At 40.1% G+C, this 20,936-nt stretch overlaps 1 protein-coding gene across 1 annotated transcript; it reads left to right on the plus strand.

The window, feature by feature from the left end:
- Positions 1-7,365: 7,365 nt before the first annotated feature.
- On the plus strand, positions 7,366-20,936 carry kbtbd8 (kelch repeat and BTB (POZ) domain containing 8). Its single transcript, XM_037776044.1, has 5 exons — positions 7,366-7,381; positions 13,924-14,131; positions 14,219-14,525; positions 15,751-16,570; positions 17,794-20,936. The coding sequence occupies exons 1-5, from the start codon at positions 7,366-7,368 to the stop codon at positions 18,255-18,257; spliced, it is 1,815 nt and encodes a 604-aa protein (XP_037631972.1). The 3' UTR covers positions 18,258-20,936.

Genomic DNA, 20,936 nt, shown 5'->3' on the forward strand with positions numbered 1-20,936 from the left:
AAATCCATTTTTGCATTTATTTGTATTTATTTTTGCATTTATTTTGTATTTATTTTATATTTATTTGTGCATGTGTGTATTTATTTATGTATTTTTGCATTGATTTATGCACGATTTTTTCCTTTGCATAACCCTAACCTTTACTTATTTCCCCAAACTTATTTATTTATTTTTTCTCTTCTTTATACATTTCTTTTTAATTGCATTTCTCCGTCAGTATGGAACTGAGGGGTCTAAGGAAATAAATACTAAGATAAATAAATAATGAAGCAAATTAAAACAGAAATATCAATATCATGTCACATTTATAATTAATCACATTAATATTATTTTTGTTACATTTAATGACATATTTATTTATTTATTTATTTATTTATGCAGTCATTTATTTATTTATTAATTTATTTTTGATTTTGCAGGTTCTGTCCTCCATAACTTTACAGGTGTGTAGTTGAGAAGAAGGCCGAGTTCGAAGATGGGTGTGGTCCGAGCAAGGGCACCGAAAGTACGGGGTAGGAAATGGGCCCCTGACTCGATTTGGCGTCGCAGCTGGTCTCTAGTTTAGATATATCGCATATTTTCAACAGTGATTAATTAGGTTTTACCCCACTTAAAACCTAATAATGACAGTTGTACTTCAGGTAAAAACATCTTCTTTATCAGAGGTTAAGCAGCAAAAGATTATCCCATCTATTCCCACATATTCTCTGGAGACACCTCTTCTAATTTCATCGGTTACAGCCATCCCTGCAGTTTCTCGGGCTGAACCGGTATCATGTTGTGAATGCACACCATAATAATAATAAATCCCTCAGAGTGCTGTGACCAGAAAATTCTGTGCAAGATGGGGGATAAAGTAGAAAGTGCAGATATCAGGTGATCAGTTTCAATGTATCAGAGGGGACATGTGTGGAGGGGTAAACAGAAACCAGAGCTATCATCAAATAAGAGCGAATCCAGGAAGCCTTTTTCTCTCATTCAACAGTAGGTAGGCCCAATTTCACAGGCCGCACTGTGGCTGAATGGGAAGAAATTGGAAAAAAAAAGTGAAAATCGATTGCTTAGATTGCAGTTGTACTTTTATTTGTCTCCCATTCTGTCATTTTGCAGTGTTATGCAGTGTTAGAGTGCATTTCCAGCCTGATAATGGCACTGCAGTAAACAATCTCCGTCTGCATGCAACAGATACTGCTAAATATAATCCAGGTAGGAATGTTTGCCTAATGTCGGCTGCACATGCAGTCACCTTTTTTATTGTTAATAACAACTTAAAAAATCATCAAAAAAGTCTTAAAATCCTGATGAACGATGCTCATGAGAATACTTACTTTGGTGTTGCCTTCAGTATTCTGCTGTGCCATTACTGGATGTAACAAAGTCACAGGACCTCTATAGCGCAGTGCACACAGTCTGTAGTTGAACACTGACACATTTTCTATTATTGGCTGTGTAGTGGAGCAGACTGGATTTGAAATGAAAAAAGAACAATGTCTGAAGTGCTGACTTTCTGCCTTAAGGGTGTTTGAGAGTGTTCAAAGTTCACATTGGGTAACAGTGTACAACATTTATATAGCCCCTTTTTATACACTAAATTTGAATAGTACAACAAGACCATGATAGGTACCACCTTTTCAAGAGTTTATCCAATGTACATGTAAATACCCTCAAATCAAAACCAAGTCAGCAGCTCGTTGACATTGTTTCATTTCAAATCCAGTTATGTGCTGAAGCACAAAGTCAACACAATAGAGAAGGTGTTAAATATTTATCAACTGCCCTGTATATTGTATATTTCTAACTAGAAAAAGGATGAGTTTTCTGAAAAAGAAACTTTTGAAATAGCTGAAATTCTGAAAGAAGCTGAATTGGCAGTTAAAGTGGCAGTAGGCAGTATATTTTTGGCATCATTGGGCAAAAAATCCATAATAATCTTTCAGCATATTGTAATTCAAGTGTTCTGAGAGATAACTAGACTTCTGCATCTCCTCATGGCTCTGTCTTCAGGCTTTAAAAAATCTAGCCCGCGACGGGAGACTTTGACCAATCACAGGTCATTGTCATTTCATTGAGAGAGCGTTCCTACTGGCTGTGCTCCGGTCATGTGACCGGAACTCGACGTTCCTTCAACAGATTTCACAATGGTGGCGGCGTCACAAACTTTCTAATTTTACAGCTAAACCGCAACTACAAGATGATTCTGAAAACATTTGAGGCGGGAAATAGGCATTAACGTAATATAATATTGACTAATATTTGATCAGCGCGGCCTAGTTTGACCGTTTGGTAAGAGTTTGCGAGTGATTGACAGCCGGCTCTCATAGACAGCAGATGGACAGCAGACCTCAGATCAGCTCTTACTGCTTGTTTTCCTCCGGTCTGTGAAATCTTGCAGATGCCGTTAGGAACACCAGAGGACACCGAAGGACACTGGAGGAAACAGAGGCACACGATTATTTTCAGGTTACCTGTTTCATGTACTACTGTCACGATATAGCGACCCTATTATAAAAATAACTTTTTTTAACCATATTTGCTCCAATCTCGCCTACTTCAGCTTTAAAATACAATTACTGAAAGAAGTTGAAATGGTAGTTAAAATAGGAGTGCTGAAAGACGTTGAAGTTTCAGTTTAAGTCTTTAGCACTGAATGAAAGTGAAGTGTAAATTTGTCTCCTAAAAATGACATTACAATACAACGAAACTGCTGTGAATATCACAAATATTTGTTTGTAATGATAGTCGGATGTAGGAGGTCAGGGTGGTGGACGAGCCAAACAAACGCTAAACTTTTGCCGCTGTTCGTGTCCCGTGTGAAATTAAAAGTTAATGTTCCCTTATTTTAATCATGTTTGTTTTAACTAAACCTAACCAAGTAGTTTCTTTGCCTAAACCTAACAAAGTACTTTTGTTGCATTTTTTTTTTGTTTTGTTTCAATTTACAGTGTAAACCAGGTGTTCAAAACTTTTTTAAAGTGTGACTGTAATCTGGGAGAAAATAGTCTACATTTCCTTCGAAACATAACTGAGATTGCTTAACTACAGTACTCAAGGATATGTACTTATTTACTTTACACTACTGGGTGAAGGCACTGAAAGGAGTTGAAGATGACAAAGTGTAAGTGATAAATTACACTCGAAATAAAACTAGAAATGTCAGTTGAAGTGGAAGTCCTGAAAGAAATGAATGCCAGTTCAAGTATATAAACTGAAAGCCTGTGTCAATTAAAGTGTTGAAGTGTAACACGACAACAACTGGTGTAAATTGTGTATGAACAGTGGAGGTTGTGGGATTAAGAAGAGCAGAAGAAGTTTTTTTTTTTGTTCAGCAGATAAGACATTTGACCTGAAAGGGTTTGAAGCGTCTTTTGAAGTTGAAAGGAGTTGAGGTATCACTTGGAGTTTAATCAGTGAAAGCAGATAAACTCTCATTTAAATAATAAGAGATGGAAGCAGTGAAACTTTGAGTTGACAAACATGTACAGACAATGTAAGCAGCAGGTTAATGATTTGGATATTCGACAGACACAATTTGTGATGCTGTTAAACAATAACATCATCAGACAGGCTTGTGTGATTGTTCATACAAATCCATTAATAAATTAATTCTAATTAAAAAGCAACAAACATTAAATGGCAGAAAATTGCATGCAATCATAGCATTCAATAAAACAGCAATTAGTCTATTTCTCTCGACAGCGTGAGGTTGCAGGTGCTTCCACATGTTGTAAATGTCAAAAGAGCCAAACTCCCGACTCGAGTTTGACGGAGAGCTCAAATTGCAATGAATTATCAACTGTCATCGCCGCAAAGGGCATTGCCTCATTATTGTTGACAGTTTGTGTGAAGAGCCTGAAATATGCAATCAGCGTAATAATAGAGAATTAAAATGAAACATTCAAGTTTGACTTAATTGGTAGATGAAAAATTGATGTTTCTCGTAGCAACTATTAATATTTAATCTTAGATTTCCCCTTTGAATAGAGGGATTTAATAACACTTGCTTATTCTGTTAAAACAAAATCATTCCTGTACATCTACTTAATATTATGGTATATTGTTGACCTGTTGACACCCATTTATAATATATTATGAAATTAAATTGACTTACATTATGATTAATGATGGCCTAAAACTTCCTTCTTCTCTGGATATGTCATTAATAATACTGTGTGATTGTCTGAAACTGAGTGTAATCTGTGTGGTTCAGTGCTGCTTTCTACCATCATCAAGCCTCATTTGTTTAATAAAAAACAAACAAATTAGGGCTGTCAAAGTTAACATGATAACGCGTTAACGCAAATTCGTTTTTAATGCCATTAATTTCTTTAACGCATTAATGCTAATTTTTAGGTTGTAGGGGGCTCTGTTTTTAAGCTAGTGTGAAGATACTTGTGTCATATGAAACTACAAAAACATAAGGAATCCATTGGTACCAACCATGTCATACTAGCTTGTCACGAAGGAGGTTAAATAACGCTCCGAACTTACACTAAATTTTGGCGAGGAAAAACTGGCATGGGCATTTTCAAAGGGGTCCCTTGACCTCTGACCTCAAGATATGTGAATGAAAATGGGTTCTATGGGTACCCACGAGTCTCCCCTTTACAGACATGCCCACTTTATGATAATCACATGCAGTTTGGGGCAAGTCATAGTCAAGTCAGCACACTGACACACTGACAGCTGTTGTTGCCTGTTGAGCTGCAGTTTGCCATGTTATGATTTGAGCATATTTTTTATGCTAAATGCAGTACCTGTGAGGGTTTCTGGAGAATATTTGTCATTGTTTTGTGTTGTTAATTGATTTCCAATAATAAATATATACATGCATTTGCATAAAGCAAGCATATTTGCCCACTCCCATGTTATTAAGAGTAATAAATACATGACAAATCTCCCATTAAGGTACATTTTGAACAGATAAAAACTCACCTGTCTGTCTAAGGTAAGGGTCAAGATGCCACGTTGAATAAACCCATCTCAACACAGTTTATTCAGCTTTGAAAATATGAAATACAGTACTGCTTACTGAGCCTTTCAAGCAACCATAATTCTGTGTGATCTAAAATTCATGGCCTGTAAATATGATAAGAGGAGTAATAAGAGATGTTTTATGAATTTGAAATAAAACGTGAAAACATGCTGGGAATATTATTAACAAGTTCGCCAAAATTTATATTTCATTTAAATTTCTAGTTTTATTGCCTTGGGGTATGCCACGAAAAGCTGTATAATCAGATATGTATCACTTTCAGACTGAGTGAATGTATAAATAAGGCAATCTTTTAAATCTGTCCTTTGAGCACAGCACCATTCATTTATGTGAGAAATTTAATTCATTGACCTGCAGTGGATACTGAACTCTGAACCGTAGTGGCGATGATGTGCTTTTGCCAACTGTGCCAAACAAACACACTATGCTAACAAATAGTTGTGGTTGGCAGTACCCGAGCACGGACATAAAGCAGCAAATAAGACAAAAAAAAGGTTTGAAAAAAGAGAGTAATTTAACCATTTTTTAGTAGGAAGTGATTCTGGTTTCATTGCACACAAACTACCATGTGCAAAATAACAGTAAGAGAATTAGTAGCAGCTTACAACAATATATGCAAAAATGTATGTAGGACGGTGTGGCATAATATTAGGCCTTTATGGCCACAGCTGCACAAATGCATTTACTTGGAAGCAGCTCATAATATAACTCAACAGATGAACGAGTATTAGGCAGAAGACTTTTCCCCCATGCGACTTTAAAATCAACACACCCAACTGCCCAGAATTGAGGACATGTGACATATTTGTTAATTGCATACAGAGGATGTACAATCCTATTTAAGGTTGATGTTGGCCTTTAAAACTTAAACAGGATCATGTACATTCATAACTTGTGTCCTACAAATCAGCATTGGCTTGTGACTTGGAGGCCTACTAGATTACTGGGAATGTTAGTGGTGCTTTCAGCGACGTACATGAAACTTGCCTTGGCGGAGTGCACTTCTAGTTAAGTTAAGACTTTATTCTCAGAATATTACAACTTTATTTTTTGTAAACCTTTTTTCTTTATTCTCGATATCTCCAATTTTTTTTTCCTTTATGTGGCCCTAATACTCCGTCGTAATATAGGGACAAATGCAAAGAAAATGGATTCCTCCCGTAGAGTACAGTCTACCCCCAACGCTCTAACATGCTTATAATACCAGCCAGCTCACTGCTTCACTCAGTGCTTCCCTTTTTGCTTTGTACTTCTACTCTGTTTCCACCTTTAGTTTGGCTGCTTTGGTTGATTATACCCGGTGGGGTGTAGTGAGTAATTCCGTTTCTGTGAATATATTGCCCATACAAGGCTATCAACTTTTTTTCCCCCCTATTTCAGATGAGAAGGAATATGATTGGCTGCTCAGATCCGTTGCGCCTCTTGTGATTGGCTGTTCCTTGTTTCCGGGGCCCCGCTGTGCCCTCACTGACGTCTCTCGGTCTGCCCCGAGATAAAAAAAATTATGCATAAAAAAATAAATACACACATTTAAATAAATAAATAAATAAATAAATAAATGCAAGAATAAATACATTTAAAAATTAATAAAAAATAAACAAAAATAAATAAAAGTAAAATTAAACACAGGCTGCTCTATTTCCCCTCTAAAATAGCACGGAAAATTACTATTTTATAATATTATGAATTCTCGTAAACCTATGACTTTATTATCATCATATTATGACTTTTTTCTCGTAAACCTATGACGTTATTATCATAATATTACGATTTCTTTCTCGTAAACCTATGACTTTATTATCATAATATTACGACTTTTTTTCTCGTAAACCTATGACTTTATTATCATAATATTACGACTTTTTTTCTCGTAATATTATGACCTTATCTCAGAATCTCATATTTATTTATTTTTTCATCAATGTGGCCCTAATACTCCGTTGTACTATAGACCTACAACAATTATAAATAAAAATGTAAACAAAAAAACAATTATTCATTTCCATTTAAAAAAATCCACAGGGAGCCGCAGGTTGCTGACCCCTGACTCAGTGCTTCAATTTTTCTTTGTACTTCTTACTCTGTTTCCACCTGTTTAGTTTGGGTGTAGTGAGTAATTCCTGTTGCTGTGAGTAAATTGCCCATACAAGGCTATCAACTTTTTTTTCTCCCCTATTTCAGATGAGAGGAATATGATTGGCTGCTCAGATCCGTTGCGCCTCTTGTGATTGGCTGCTCAGACCCGTAGCGCCTCTTATGATTGGCTGCTCAGATCTGCTACGCCTCTTATGATTGGCTGTTCCTTGTTTCCGGTGCCCTCACTGTGACGTCTCTCTGGTTCTGCCCCGAGATAGACAGTCAGACGGGAGAGAATGGCTGCCAGTGGAGGTTAGCAACCAAAATCTTCATTGTTTTGTGTAGTAAATTACGCCTTTTAAAGTTATATTTCGCGCGTTTATATGAACGTAGAATATCTCATTACATACTAATAGAACGAATGCTGTCATGTTTTATTCTCATTTAAACCTGTTAGTGCTGTAAAAGACTCTCTAAAGTGTTGCTTATCGTTAGCCTCGCTGTGTGGCTAACGTTAGCTGCTAACTTTCGGCCGGTTAGCTTAGCCTAGCCACCACACAGCTGATTGTGTAAACACTTGTTTATGACACGAGATAAAAAGGTTAGACAAGTGATGCTTATAGATGCTGTTATCTGTTATTAATGCACTACATATTACTACAAAATACTCTTCTGTTTGTCTAACATTGAAACGTTAGGATTGAGTTTTTATCTCCTTTTATATCTTGTGTCAAAGAAAGCCTGCTAACATTAGCTTGGTAACCTAGCTGCTAAAAGTTACGCTTGCTTGTCAGCTAGCTATGGTGAGCATTGGTGTTTTCCGTGATAATCAAACATTATAAACTGTTATTTCTTCCAGTTGCCTTTCAGTTCAGTTCAGTTAGACACCCCACACAGCTACTGCAGTCATGAAGTGTGTGTGAGGTTGTTAGTTAGCAAAGCTAGCTACTAACCACCTGGCACAGACTGTAGTTTTGCTATTCACTCATCGCCCGAGCCTTTGTCCTGTCAAGGAGTTAGCCTTGGACAACACGAGGTATTTTGTTAGGAAAAAGTTTTTGTTCAGTAGCAGCTGAGGGATATAAAGACAACAGTGAAACATTACAGAAGGCATGGCTGTAGGGCTGACACTTGTATAACTTGCCAACAACAAAACATGTTTACTATGCAGACTACTACTACTATAGGGGAGCTGAATCCACCAGTGTATAGGCCCCCATGTATGTTGGGTTGGTCAGAGAGAACATGACCCCACATGACAACTTTCACCCAAAGTTAGACACATTAATATGTCGAAAAAAATAGTAAAGGAGATAAGTTTTTGTAGTTTTCACAGTCATTAATATAATTAATATAACTAAACCAAATATGCTTTTGGCTCATACACACTGCAAATCATAATACCTAAATGAAAATTGATTTTGGGATCTATTTTGAGACCAGAATATATACTTTCTTAGTTAAAACACACTGTCTCTGTCACCTTTTGAGTGCATGGTGTAGATTTATAATCACTATAGTCAGTATTTTAAATTGTCAGCGTTGTGTCATCTCAAACTCTGCCATTTGTCTCATCTTGTGTTCTGTTATAATGTATAGCCCCAGACACACTAAACTGACATCAGAGAACTAGCGGTGAAAAAGGTCACTTCACGTCGCCTTTGTTTAAAGGGACTGTTTGTAAAAATCAGAAATTGGTTGTAACAGCGACACCTGTGGTTACGCTTGCTTGTCAATTAGCTAACGTGAGCATTGCTGTTTCTCCGTGATAATCAAACATTATAAACTATTAAATGTTTTTTTCTAGTTGCCTTTCAGTTCAGTTCAGGTAGCCACCCAGCCACACAGCTACTGCAGTCATGAAGTGTGTGTGAGGTTGTTAGTTAGCAAAGCTAGCTACCAACCACCTGGCACAGACTGTAGTTTTGCTATTCCATCATCGCCCGAGCCTTTGTCCTGTCAAGGAGTTAGCCTTGGACAACACAAGTTATTTGTTGAGATAAAGTTTTTGTTCAGTAGCAGCTGAGGATATAAAGACAACAGTGAAAAATTACAGAAGGCATGGCTATAGGGCTGACACTTGTATAACTTGCCAACAACAAAACATGTTTACTATGCAGACTCTACTACTATAGGGGAACTGAATCCACCAGTGTATAGGCCCCCATGTATGTTGGGTTGGTCAGCGAGAACATGACCCCACATGACAACTTTGACCCAAAGTTAGAAATAGTAAAGGAGAGTTTTTGTAGTTTTCACAGTCATTAATATAATTAATATAACTAAACCAAATATGCTCTTGGCTCACACACACTGCAAATCATAATACCTAAATGAAAATTGATTTTGAGACCAGAATATATACTTTCTCAGTTAAAACACACTGTCTCTGTCACCTTTTGATTGCATGGTGTAGATTTATAATCACTATAGTCAGTATTTTAAATTGTCAGCGTTGTGTCATCTCAAACTCTGCCATTTGTCTCATCTTGTGTTCTGTTATAATGTATAGCCCCAGACACACTAACCTGACATCAGAGAACTAGCGGTGAAAAAGGTCACTTCACGTCGCCTTTGTTTAAAGGGACTGTTTGTAAAAATCAGAAATTGGTTGTAACAGCGACACCTGTGGTTACGCTTGCTTGTCAATTAGCTAACGTGAGCATTGCTGTTTCTCCGTGATAATCAAACATTATAAACTATTAAATGTTTTTTTCTAGTTGCCTTTCAGTTCAGTTCAGGTAGCCACCCAGCCACACAGCTACTGCAGTCATGAAGTGTGTGTGAGGTTGTTAGTTAGCAAAGCTAGCTACCAACCACCTGGCACAGACTGTAGTTTTGCTATTCCATCATCGCCCGAGCCTTTGTCCTGTCAAGGAGTTAGCCTTGGACAACACAAGTTATTTGTTGAGATAAAGTTTTTGTTCAGTAGCAGCTGAGGATATAAAGACAACAGTGAAAAATTATAGAAGGCATGGCTATAGGGCTGACACTTGTATAACTTGCCAACAACAAAACATGTTTACTATGCAGACTCTACTACTATAGGGGAACTGAATCCACCAGTGTATAGGCCCCCATGTATGTTGGGTTGGTCAGCGAGAACATGACCCCACATGACAACTTTGACCCAAAGTTAGAAACATTAATATGTCGAAAGAAATAGTAAAGGAGAGTTTTTGTAGTTTTCACAGTCATTAATATAATTAATATAACTAAACCAAATATGCTCTTGGCTCATACACACTGCAAATCATAATACCTAAATGAAAATTGATTTTGAGACCAGAATATATACTTTCTCAGTTAAAACACACTGTCTCTGTAACCTTTTGATTGCATGGTGTAGATTTATAATCACTATAGTCAGTATTTTAAATTGTCAGCGTTGCGTCATCTTAAATTCTGCCATTTGTCTCATCTTGTGTTCTGTTAAAATGTATTGCCCCAGACACACCAACCTGATATCAGAGAACTAGCGGTGACAAAAGTCACCTCACGTCGCCTTTGTTTAAAGGGACTGTTTGTAAGAATCAGAAATTGGTTTCAACAGCGACACCTGTGGTTACGCTTGCTTGTCAGCTAGCTAACGTGAGCATTGCTGTTTCTCCGTGATAATCAAACATTATAAACTATTAAATGGGTTTTTCTAGTTGCCTTTCAGTTCAGTTCAGGTAGCCACCCAGTCACACAGCTACTGCAGTCATGAAGTGTGTGTGAGGTTGTTAGTTAGCAAAGCTAGCTACCAACCACCTGGCACAGACTGTAGTTTTGCTATTCACTCATCGCCCGAGCCTTTGTCCTGTCAAGGAGTTAGCCTCGGACAACACGAGGTATTTTGTTGGGAAAAAGTTTTTGTTCAGTAGCAACTGAGGGATATAAAGACAACAGTGAAACATTACAGAAGGCATGGCTGTAGGGCTGACACTTGTATAACTTGCCAACAACAATACATGTTTACTATGCAGACTCTTACTACTATAGGGGAACTGAATCCACCAGTGTATAGGCCCCCATGTATGTTGGGTTGGTCAGAGAGAACATGACCCCACCTGACAACTTTGACCCAAAGTTAGACACATTAATATGTCGAAAAAAATAGTAAAGGAGAGTTTTTGTAGTTTTCACAGTCATTAATATAACTAAACCAAATATGCTCTTGGCTCATACACACTGCAAATCATAATACCTAAATGAAAATTGATTTTGGGATCTATTTTGAGAACAGAATATATACTTTCTCAGTTAAAACACACTGTCTCTGTAACCTTTTGATTGCATGGTGTAGATTTATAATCACTATAGTCAGTATTTTAAATTGTCAGCGTTGCGTCATCTCAAATTCTGCCATTTGTCTCATCTTGTGTTCTGTTAAAATGTATTGCCCCAGACACACCAACCTGACATCAGAGAACTAGCGGTGAAAAAAGTCACCTCACGTCGTCTTTGTTTAAAGGGACTGTTTGTAAGAATCAGAAATTGGTTGTGGTTACGCTTGCTTGTCAGCTAGCTAACGTGAGCATTGCTGTTTCTCCGTGATAATCAAACATTCTAAACTATTAAATGTTTTTTTCTAGTTGCCTTTCAGTTCAGTTCAGGTAGCCACCCAGCCACACAGCTACTGCAGTCATGAAGTGTGTGTGAGGTTGTTAGTTAGCAAAGCTAGCTACTAACCACCTGGCACAGACTGTAGTTTTGCTATTCACTCATCGCCCGAGCCTTTGTCCTGTCAAGGAGTTAGCCTTGGACAACACAAGGTATTTGTTGGGATAAAGTTTTTGTTCAGTAGCAGCTGAGGATATAAAGACAACAGTGAAACATTACAGAAGGCATGACTGTAGGGCTGACACTTGTATAACTTGCCAACAACAAAACATGTTTACTATGCAGACTCTACTACTATAGGGGAACTGAATCCACGAGTGTATAGGCCCATGTAACTAAACCAAATATGCTCTTGGCTCATACACAATCGTAATACCTAAATGAAAATTGATTTTGGGATCTATTTTGAGACCAGAATATATACTTTCTCAGTTAAAACACACTGTCTCTGTCACCTTTTGACTGTATTGCAGCATGGTGTAGATTTATAATCACTATAGTCAGTACCTTAAATTGTCAGCATCGCGTCATCTCAAACTCTGCCATTTGTCTCATCTTGTGTTCTGTTATAATTTATAGCCCCAGACACACCAACCTGACATCGGAGAACTAGCGCTGACGAAAGTCACCTCACGTCGCCTTTGTTTAAAGGGACTGTTTGTAAGAATCAGAAATTGGTTGTAACAGCGACACCTGTGGCCGTTAAGTCAATGAAAGTCAGTGTCCTGTTGCTTGCGCTCGTCCGTGTGCACGCGATACCTGAATGTGAGTGAGCATCTGTCAAAACAGTGAGATGACACACGTCAGCTAAAACCACAATATCACTCTATATTTCACCTGCTTGGCAGTAATGTTAGCTGACCAGACGAAGGTCTCTCCATGAATCAATGCTGATCCTAGTGTTGGCTTTTCCTGCTTCAGCCTCCCGACCGCGGCCGTAGGAAACAGGGGAGACACCCTTACCCGGTCAGAGACGATAACATAACTCGTTGCGGAGCCCCGTCACTTCACAAGACATAGGAAACCTCTGTTGGTCTGGAGGAGCTGCAGCATTTATTTTTTGCACAAACGTCCACTGTGCATTCACTAGATGTTCTCAGAGCTAAATTAACTCTTCTGCAGTGTGTAGTGTGCGCGCATGCACATGAGGTGGAGTGAGCTGTGAGTGAAGGCAGAGGAGCAGAGTACAGCAGAGACTCCGGCTCTGGAGACCAAAGCTACGGTCTCACCGCATCCTCCGACCGCGGCCAACACTGTTTTGCAAGACGGGCTTCACTAGATATAACTTTGCGGTTTTGGTGCTTCCGTGTAGTTTGTGTTGTAGTCTGAGTCTGAACAGCGTAGCCACACGCGAGCGACACCGACCCGGATTGATTCATACGTGTAAAGTTACAAACAGTCCCTTTTAAGGTCGACAAGTTGCACTCAAACACACCGCAAAGACTATAGTCGAAGGCCACTTAGCACGTATGTCCTGCGCCTGCGTGAGATGAATAACTCTCCGCACCAGCAGGTCGCAGTAGTCTGTATTTGTCATTCAAAAAGGGGAAACTAGAAGACAGAGGACTGTGGATATAGAAGCCGTTGTTATGATACGTACATGAAACAAGGCGGCATTTGCAGACCATTTTCACACCACTCTCACATCACCACTTAGCTTCATTCCAGATGGCCATGTTGTTGTGAAAATATCCACGTTTTGGAACGATCAGATGAGATGAAGATGAAAAATGAGAAGAGCCTTCTGTGTTTTCCCTCTTGACTTTACTCGTTTGTACTGTTTCGTTTAAGCTGAACGGCCAATCAGAGTGATTTCTCTCAACAACGTGCGCCGTCGCCGATACAACATTCTGAATCAGGCGAAAAGCCTTCGACACGGGCAGACTAAAGCCGACGGTGCGGGACCCACCGAAAAAACTAGGCCGACGGACGCTCACTGACTGCCCCTAACTGTCTGAGGGCCGACTGTCAGCTTGGTGTGTCAGGGCCTTATGACACACTATCATCAATCTGTTTATTTTTCTGTTTTCATTAGACTGCACAACTATATAAAGATGATTGAATCAAGGGTCTCAAAATGCCAACAGGAATGACTGTTTACCAGTTAGAATTTTATGACCCTTAATCAAATCACTTGTCTTATTTACAGGAGTCTGGTCAAATCTTTCAGTGTTTTTTGTCGTGTCCTCAATGTTTCTAAAGGGGCTGTGGTGATGTTTTTCTCTTTTTCTTTGTACTGTGTTGTTCAGAGGTAGGGAAGCTGTTACAAGTACAAAATGGGACACCTCCAAGCACCAACTTCAACGGGGTAGATGCTGTTCATGCCTGTAACCTCCTTCAGCAGCTCAAAGCCTTGTATGATGAAGCACAGCTCACAGACATCGTCGTAGAAGTGGACCATGGCAAGACTTTCTCGTGTCACCGAAATGTCCTTGCAGCAATCAGCCCATATTTTAGGTGGGAAATGTTGGATGTTACAAATTTTGTGATAATTGAATAATATAGTTATAACATTTGTGTGTTTTCTCCCTCTGTCACCGCCAGGTCCATGTTCACCAGTGGCCTTACAGAGAGCAGCCAGCGTGAGGTCAGAATTGTTGGGGTGGAATCCGAATCCATGCACCTCGTCCTAGACTATGCCTACACATCCAGGGTCACGCTCTCTGAGTCTAATGTCCAGGCCCTGTTCACTGCAGCCAGCATTTTCCAGATTCCTGCCTTGCAGGACCAGTGTGCCCAGTTCATGATCAGCAGACTCGACCCCCAGAACTGTATTGGGGTCTACATGTTTGCTGATGCCTATGGACATCAGGAGCTGAAGGAAAGCTCACAGGACTACATCCGTAAGAAGGTCAGTTTAACATGAGCACAGGATCGATTTCTTAAAGGGCGGGTCCATTATTTTTGAGTTTTTTAAGTTTTTATATCATTCTGTAGCTTCACAGTGGTGTTCCTTATGTAATCAAATGTATTCACATCTGAATATTCAAATTTTGGTCAAGGTATGTATGTTTTAGTCCCTGTCCACATGTATACAGATATTTTTATAAATGGATATTGTCCTCTACGTTTTGGCCTCTCGTCCACACGCAAACAGATTTTTGGGTCACAAAAAAAGCATATTTTTGAAAACGTTTTCTATGGTGCAGATTTTTTAAAAACTCCAGTTACTCTGTTTGTGTGGACGTGTAACGTGTAAAACGGAGCGTTTCGGAAACGATGACGTCCTCTCCTCATTTTGCGTATGCCCATTGTTGCTATGTGCAATATGCATGTGCCAGAAACAATAAGAACGATGGCAGACTACCAGCTTTTTTACGTTTTGTCAGCACTGCTCGGACTAATTACTACCTAACATTTGAAAAATGTTCCAGTCACAGGAGGTCAAAGCAGGGAACACATTAAACATGTCGAGGCCGAATGGTGATTGAAGGCGAGGTTTGAAGCACTCAGAAAGGCTATGGACATAAACCTGAATGACCTCCCTTTCATCTTTATGCATGTAAAGAGACCTCAGTGATCTTACTTGTGGGGTGACATGTAAATATTACAGCAAGCGTTTGGAGTCATTTTTGCATTGAAGTGTGGATGGAGATATTTTGTAAAATGAAGGTCATTAGGACAGATTTTGGGACAGCCCGTTCCGACAGTATCTGAAGCAGTTATATCGCCGTCTTCAAAACTAGTCCAGACTCCATTCACAACCCCACTTCAAAAAACAGAACAAACCCTTTCAGTTGTTTCCAAACTTAGCACAACTAACTTTGACTCAGCTAATGCTAGCGTTCACATTATTCATAACCTTATTGATTAACTTACTTTGGAACCCTACCTCACTGCTTTTCGCAACAGCTGAGTGGGCGTTTCAATATGAAAAAAACAAAACAGAACAGAACTCAAATGGACCCGCCCTTAAACAGTTATTTGCGTCGTGATTTAATGATTATTTCTGCTGCTACCATATTCCACTTTTCATTCAATATTTTTTCAAAGACAGTGTTTTATTCTGGTCTTGTTACAGAGCTTTCTTTGTGTACTTGGCTGCTAAAAACTGAAACATTTTGTTTTTGTGGTAGTTCTTGTGTGTGTCATGGGAGCAAGAGTTCCTCCAGATGACCAAGGAGCAGTTGGTCAGCATTTTGAACAATGACGACCTCAACGTGGAGAAGGAAGAGCATGTCTATGAGAGCATTATCCGCTGGCTGGAGCATGATCTGTCTGGCCGTGAGGCCCACCTAGCCGAGGTTTTCTCCGAATGCATCCGTCTGCCCTTGCTGGATGAGGCCTTCCTCAGTCGGATACCTGCCCCCTTCGCTTGTGCCCTATCCCTGTCTAAGGACCCTGATGAGGTGAAAGCCCGCCTCACTGGCACCAATGGTTGCCCACAGCGCCTGGGTATGACTGCTTCTGAGATGGTCATCTGCTTTGACGCCGCTCACAAACACTCAGGGAAGAAGCAGACGGTGCCTTGCCTGGACACAGCCACGGGGAGGGTGTTCAAGCTCTGCAAACCACCCAATGATCTCCGGGAGGTCGGTATCTTGGTGTCCTCAGAGAACGACATCTACATTGCTGGAGGTTACAGGCCGAGCAACAGCGAGGTGTCCATAGACCATCGGGCAGAGAGCGACTTCTGGCAGTACGAACACGCAGGCAACCGATGGCTTCCACGTGCACCTCTGCTGAGAGCGAGGATAGGCTGCAGGCTTGTGCTCTGCTGTGGGAAGCTTTATGCACTGGGGGGGCGAGTATATGAAGGTGATGGGCGAAACGCATTAAAGTCGGTAGAGTGCTATGATGCCAGGGACAACTGTTGGACAGCAGTCAGTCCCATGCCAGCGGCCATGGAGTTTCACAGCGCTGTGGAGTACAAGGACCGCATCTATGTCCTCCAAGGTGAGTCAATGCTGCTTAAGTGAAACTAGGACTGCAATTAAGGATTATTTTCATTGTTGATTAATCTGTTGATTATTTTTTTGATCAATCGATTAGTTGTTTGGTCTATAAAATGTTTCCCAAAACCCAAGATGACGTCCTCAAATGTCTTGTTTTGTCCACAACTCAAAGATATTCAGTTTACTGTCATAGAGGAGTAAAGAAACCAGAAAATATTCACATTTAAGAAGCTGGAATCAGAGAATTTTGACTTTTTTTTTCTTAAAAAAAAATACTCAAACCAATTTATCGATTATCAAAACGGTCGGTGATTGTTTTAATAGTTGACAACTAATTGATTAATTATTGCAGGTTTTACTGCGTTTTCACATAATGTACTATTGATTCGTTCCCCCCCCCACACACACACACACACACACACACACACACACACACACACACACACACACACACACACACACACACACTCCCTCCCCCGCCGCTCAGCTTTCACATCAATAAAGTTGCTCTGTACACGAGTACACTTGCGTCATCATCCACGTGTATTTGTTTGTGTTGAGATCAGCTGTTCACGTGGCGTAGCGTCGGAAAACACTTCACCAAAACCGTTGTCATCTACCCCCCCCCACCGCCTGTCTCACTCTCTCTCTCTCTGCCCGCTGAGCGGCTCTCGTTCTTCGGAGGTTGACCATTAAATTAGCAAAATAAAATAACAAACATTGCCCAACCCCATCGCCTACTATTGTCTGTATTTTAAGGAACCTCTCGCCCGCCTTCCTGCTTTATCACCCACGGCCGTACAGTTCAGAGGATGAGATGGTGAGCATATACAGATTTCGGAGGAGACCGGCGGCGTTGAAAAAAGCCTGCCCTTCCAAAACTACTCGCTAACTGCTATGTTACTCGGGTTAAATAGCAGTCCACTTCTGTGTTTTGGTACAGTTGGCTTTCACACCTGATGTGAACCGTGCCCGAGTACACATGAACTGTACTCCAGAGCACTCTCGGAGCGCTCACACTAATCAAACGAACTGGGCTTTGGGGTCGTGTGTACTCGGATCCGGGCCCGGGTCCCTTATGTGAAAGCACCTTAAGTGAAACTATGCAATCTTTACAGTGGACTGAAGATGATTGTGCTATGTCATATTTCTCATTCATTACAAAGATATATGTTAAAGCAGTTGACCACAGCTCTAAATAACATTTCTTTTTGTTTCCTGCAGGTGAATATTTCTTCTGCTTCGACCCCCGTAAGGACTATTGGAGCCATCTAGCCCCGATGAGTGTCCCTCGGAGTCAGGGTCTGGCTGCCTTGCATAAGAACTGCATCTACTACATCGCCGGCATCTGCAGGAACCACCAGCGCACCTTCACCCTGGAGGTCTACGACATCGAGAAGAACACGTGGAGCCGCAAGAAAGATCTGCCCTTTGACCAAGCCACAAGCCCGTACATAAAGGCCATGCTGCTGCAGGGAAAGCTGCACCTGTTTGTACGAGCCACACAGGTCATGGTGGAGGAGCACGTGTTTCGCACCAGCCGCAAGAACTCCCTTTACCAGTACGACGACGAGGCAGACGTATGGACCAAAGTCTACGAGACGCCCGATCGCCTCTGGGATTTGGGTCGTCATTTTGAATGTGTGGTGGCCAAACTTTACCCACAATGTCTACAGAAAGTGCTTTGAGGTAGCTGGTTTTTGTGAACCCAATCTATGAGGCAGAGGGAGTGGTGTGGTCCTGCCTGCCTTGTGCCTGGTGTTACCTTGGGTTTGCACCACAAGGACCATTTTTTGGTTAAGTCTTAAGTCGTTCAAACTTTGGTTTAACATGATCAAAATGGGGGTGCTTTTAAAGATTGCAGTATTTTTTTCCTTCCCAGACAGCACCAACTACCCACACTGATGCTTGTTTAACAAAACAGTACAATGAATCATAAGTGCAATTATCCTATTTTTTGCTTGTTGTTGAGCCATGTTGTTCTATTTTTGTTTTAGATACATATAGGTAAGGATTTTTACAAATGATAAGCATGCAAATGAGGGTATTGGTAAGATAAAAGTGCCCTCTGGAGATATGGATGCTACGTGTCAGCATAGAGTAAAAATCTATATAAATATATATATAAATAAATATATAAACTATATATTCATACGGGTAAGATGAGTACCATAGCTCATTAGTAGGTTGCTGGCTCTGAGGTGTGTGTGTGTTTTTGTTTTTTTTCTGTTCTCAATTCTCTTATTTTATAGTTTGTAATTTGAAGTGTGCTTGTGATTTAGTGTTTTTGAAGCTCGTATGGATATTGTTAAGGCCCCCCTCTTCCTTCACATGCGTCAGTGTGTCAAACAATACACTATGTGTGGCTTCCGAGCTATTTCTACGTTTTGTTTTTTTTTGTTTTGTTTGAGATTCCAGTTGCATTTGGGGGCTCCCGCTCTTTTGAGTTGGCGTCCATTTTTGTGTCACGTGCGAAGACAACTTAAGTGAAATGTTAAAGAATACTCACTCTCCACATTGGAGAAATAAGGACGGAGTCAAATTTGTGGCAACACTAAGTGGAAAGTTCAGACCAACTAACAGGCTTACCTCAGAAACTTCAGATATGTTTGATTAGGAGAAAAGGGACATTTCAGGCCGTAGTGTTGATGAAGCAACTGTGTGAAAAGCTCGGCTAAGCATTGAGCTTCTGTTGTTTTTCGACGTCGGATTATAATCATTTAGAAAAAAAAGGTTGAAAGAGCCTTCCTCTTAAATGCCAAAAAAAAAAAAAGCATTTGAGGTCTTGTTATAGTTGATCTGGACATTTTGTGGTAGCAATAAGTCATGGAACTGTGATCAGGCTATATTACGTTATATTACCTTAGTAAAAGTGCATTACTTGTTTTGTGTCTGCTAGTTGAAAATCACGGTAGTTCCAATGATTGTGTGGCTGTTGCACGGGTGCAGGCTTGAAGTGACGCGTCATTTAGTGCAGATCATTCGGGATTGCCAATGTGCCTGTGGCTTCAAAAAAAGAAAAGCGGCATCAGAAATCAAAAAACTGTTCCTCCTGATGAAGAATATCTGAAAAGTCTTACTCAGCGTTGCACTGAATCACTCTCCACTTCAGCAGTCCTTCACTGCGAACCTTTACGGAGCACCCTCCCTCGAACAAGCGGACTACATGAACAAAGCGAGGGTGGCTCGGGTTGTGTGCTAATTCATCGAGTCACAGCCATGAATCCGTCTTCACGCGCCATCATCATCGTCATCATCATCATCACACAGAGGACACAAATTGTTGGTGCTGCTTTTTTCTCTTTTTTTTGTTGACAATCTTGTATAGAAGAATTAATACCACCGCCGAGTGGCGTTCCCTGTGAAAGTGTGACATTTTTCAGTGCCGTCAATTTCCTCATGCGGGTTCCTGTGTCATCTTTGCACTACACATTTCTCTTGTATCTTATCTTAAACGAAGAGTTACCCCTCTATCACGGAAAAACCACATAGCAATCATCTTAAGAGATTTACATGGAAATTAATACCAGAAGAGTCACACTCAGTAAGGACTTGAGGATATGACGTAACTTCTCCAAGAGAAGATCCCACTGTTGACTGACTTGGAGCTCGTGTTTAATCGGCCCCGGCTTGAACAATGCCCTCAAAAACAGCCCTCATCCAGTGTGAGAGGAGGTTTGAGCTTCATCCACATGTCTACAGACGGCCATTTGAGAACCAGGAACGGAGAACTCTCAGGATTTCTACTGATACACAGTACTGTATTTAAATGTTTTTGTTATGTGTAATATACTGTACTATAGGTTTGCTGTACTTGCACAGTTTTTTTTTTTTTAAACTTGTCTTCAGTTTCTTTTATAACTTGAAAAAAAATAGATGTGATTTTCTTTTTGTTGTTGTCTCCAGTGGCTGTTTTTTTTTTCTTTCTTTTTATGTAATTACCTATTTAGTTATGGTAGAGTAATCCTGCTCTGTTGAGAAAAAATGATTACCCGCACGAGTGATACCTTTTTTGATTTTCTTTCCCCTCAGTAGTACAGTAGTATTTCTTTGTAACATCTCACCGAAACTAAGCATTACAGATCTACATCATCACGTTTTCAAACACCAGTCATGTAATACAACAAGCTACAAAACTGCTTTCTATGTTCAACAGTTAAAGAGGCCTTGGGCTGCAACACACGAGCTCATTCTGGTCATTTACATGTTATCACTTAATGGGTGCTATTCCATTGTGTTCATGCTTTTCTTTTTCGCTGGTTTGTCGGTTTTTGGGTTTCGGGTTATAGTGGTGGTTGAGCTCAACTGTGAAATTCACATTGCACATAATTTGAAAATAAAACTATTAAAAGTGAAATTTGTTCCAA

The sequence above is a fragment of the Sebastes umbrosus genome, chromosome 1 (assembly GCF_015220745.1).
Source record: "Sebastes umbrosus isolate fSebUmb1 chromosome 1, fSebUmb1.pri, whole genome shotgun sequence".
In the NCBI taxonomy this organism is placed as follows: Eukaryota; Metazoa; Chordata; class Actinopteri; order Perciformes; family Sebastidae; genus Sebastes; species Sebastes umbrosus.

What these genes read in the sequence shown, in the direction of transcription:
- kbtbd8 (XM_037776044.1), top strand. An exon ending in GCAATCAGCCCATATTTTAG is followed by an intron (nt 14,132 to 14,218) that starts GTGGGAAATGTT and finishes TGTCACCGCCAG; the next exon opens with GTCCATGTTCACCAGTGGCC. An exon ending in CCGCATCTATGTCCTCCAAG is followed by an intron (nt 16,571 to 17,793) that starts GTGAGTCAATGC and finishes TGTTTCCTGCAG; the next exon opens with GTGAATATTTCTTCTGCTTC.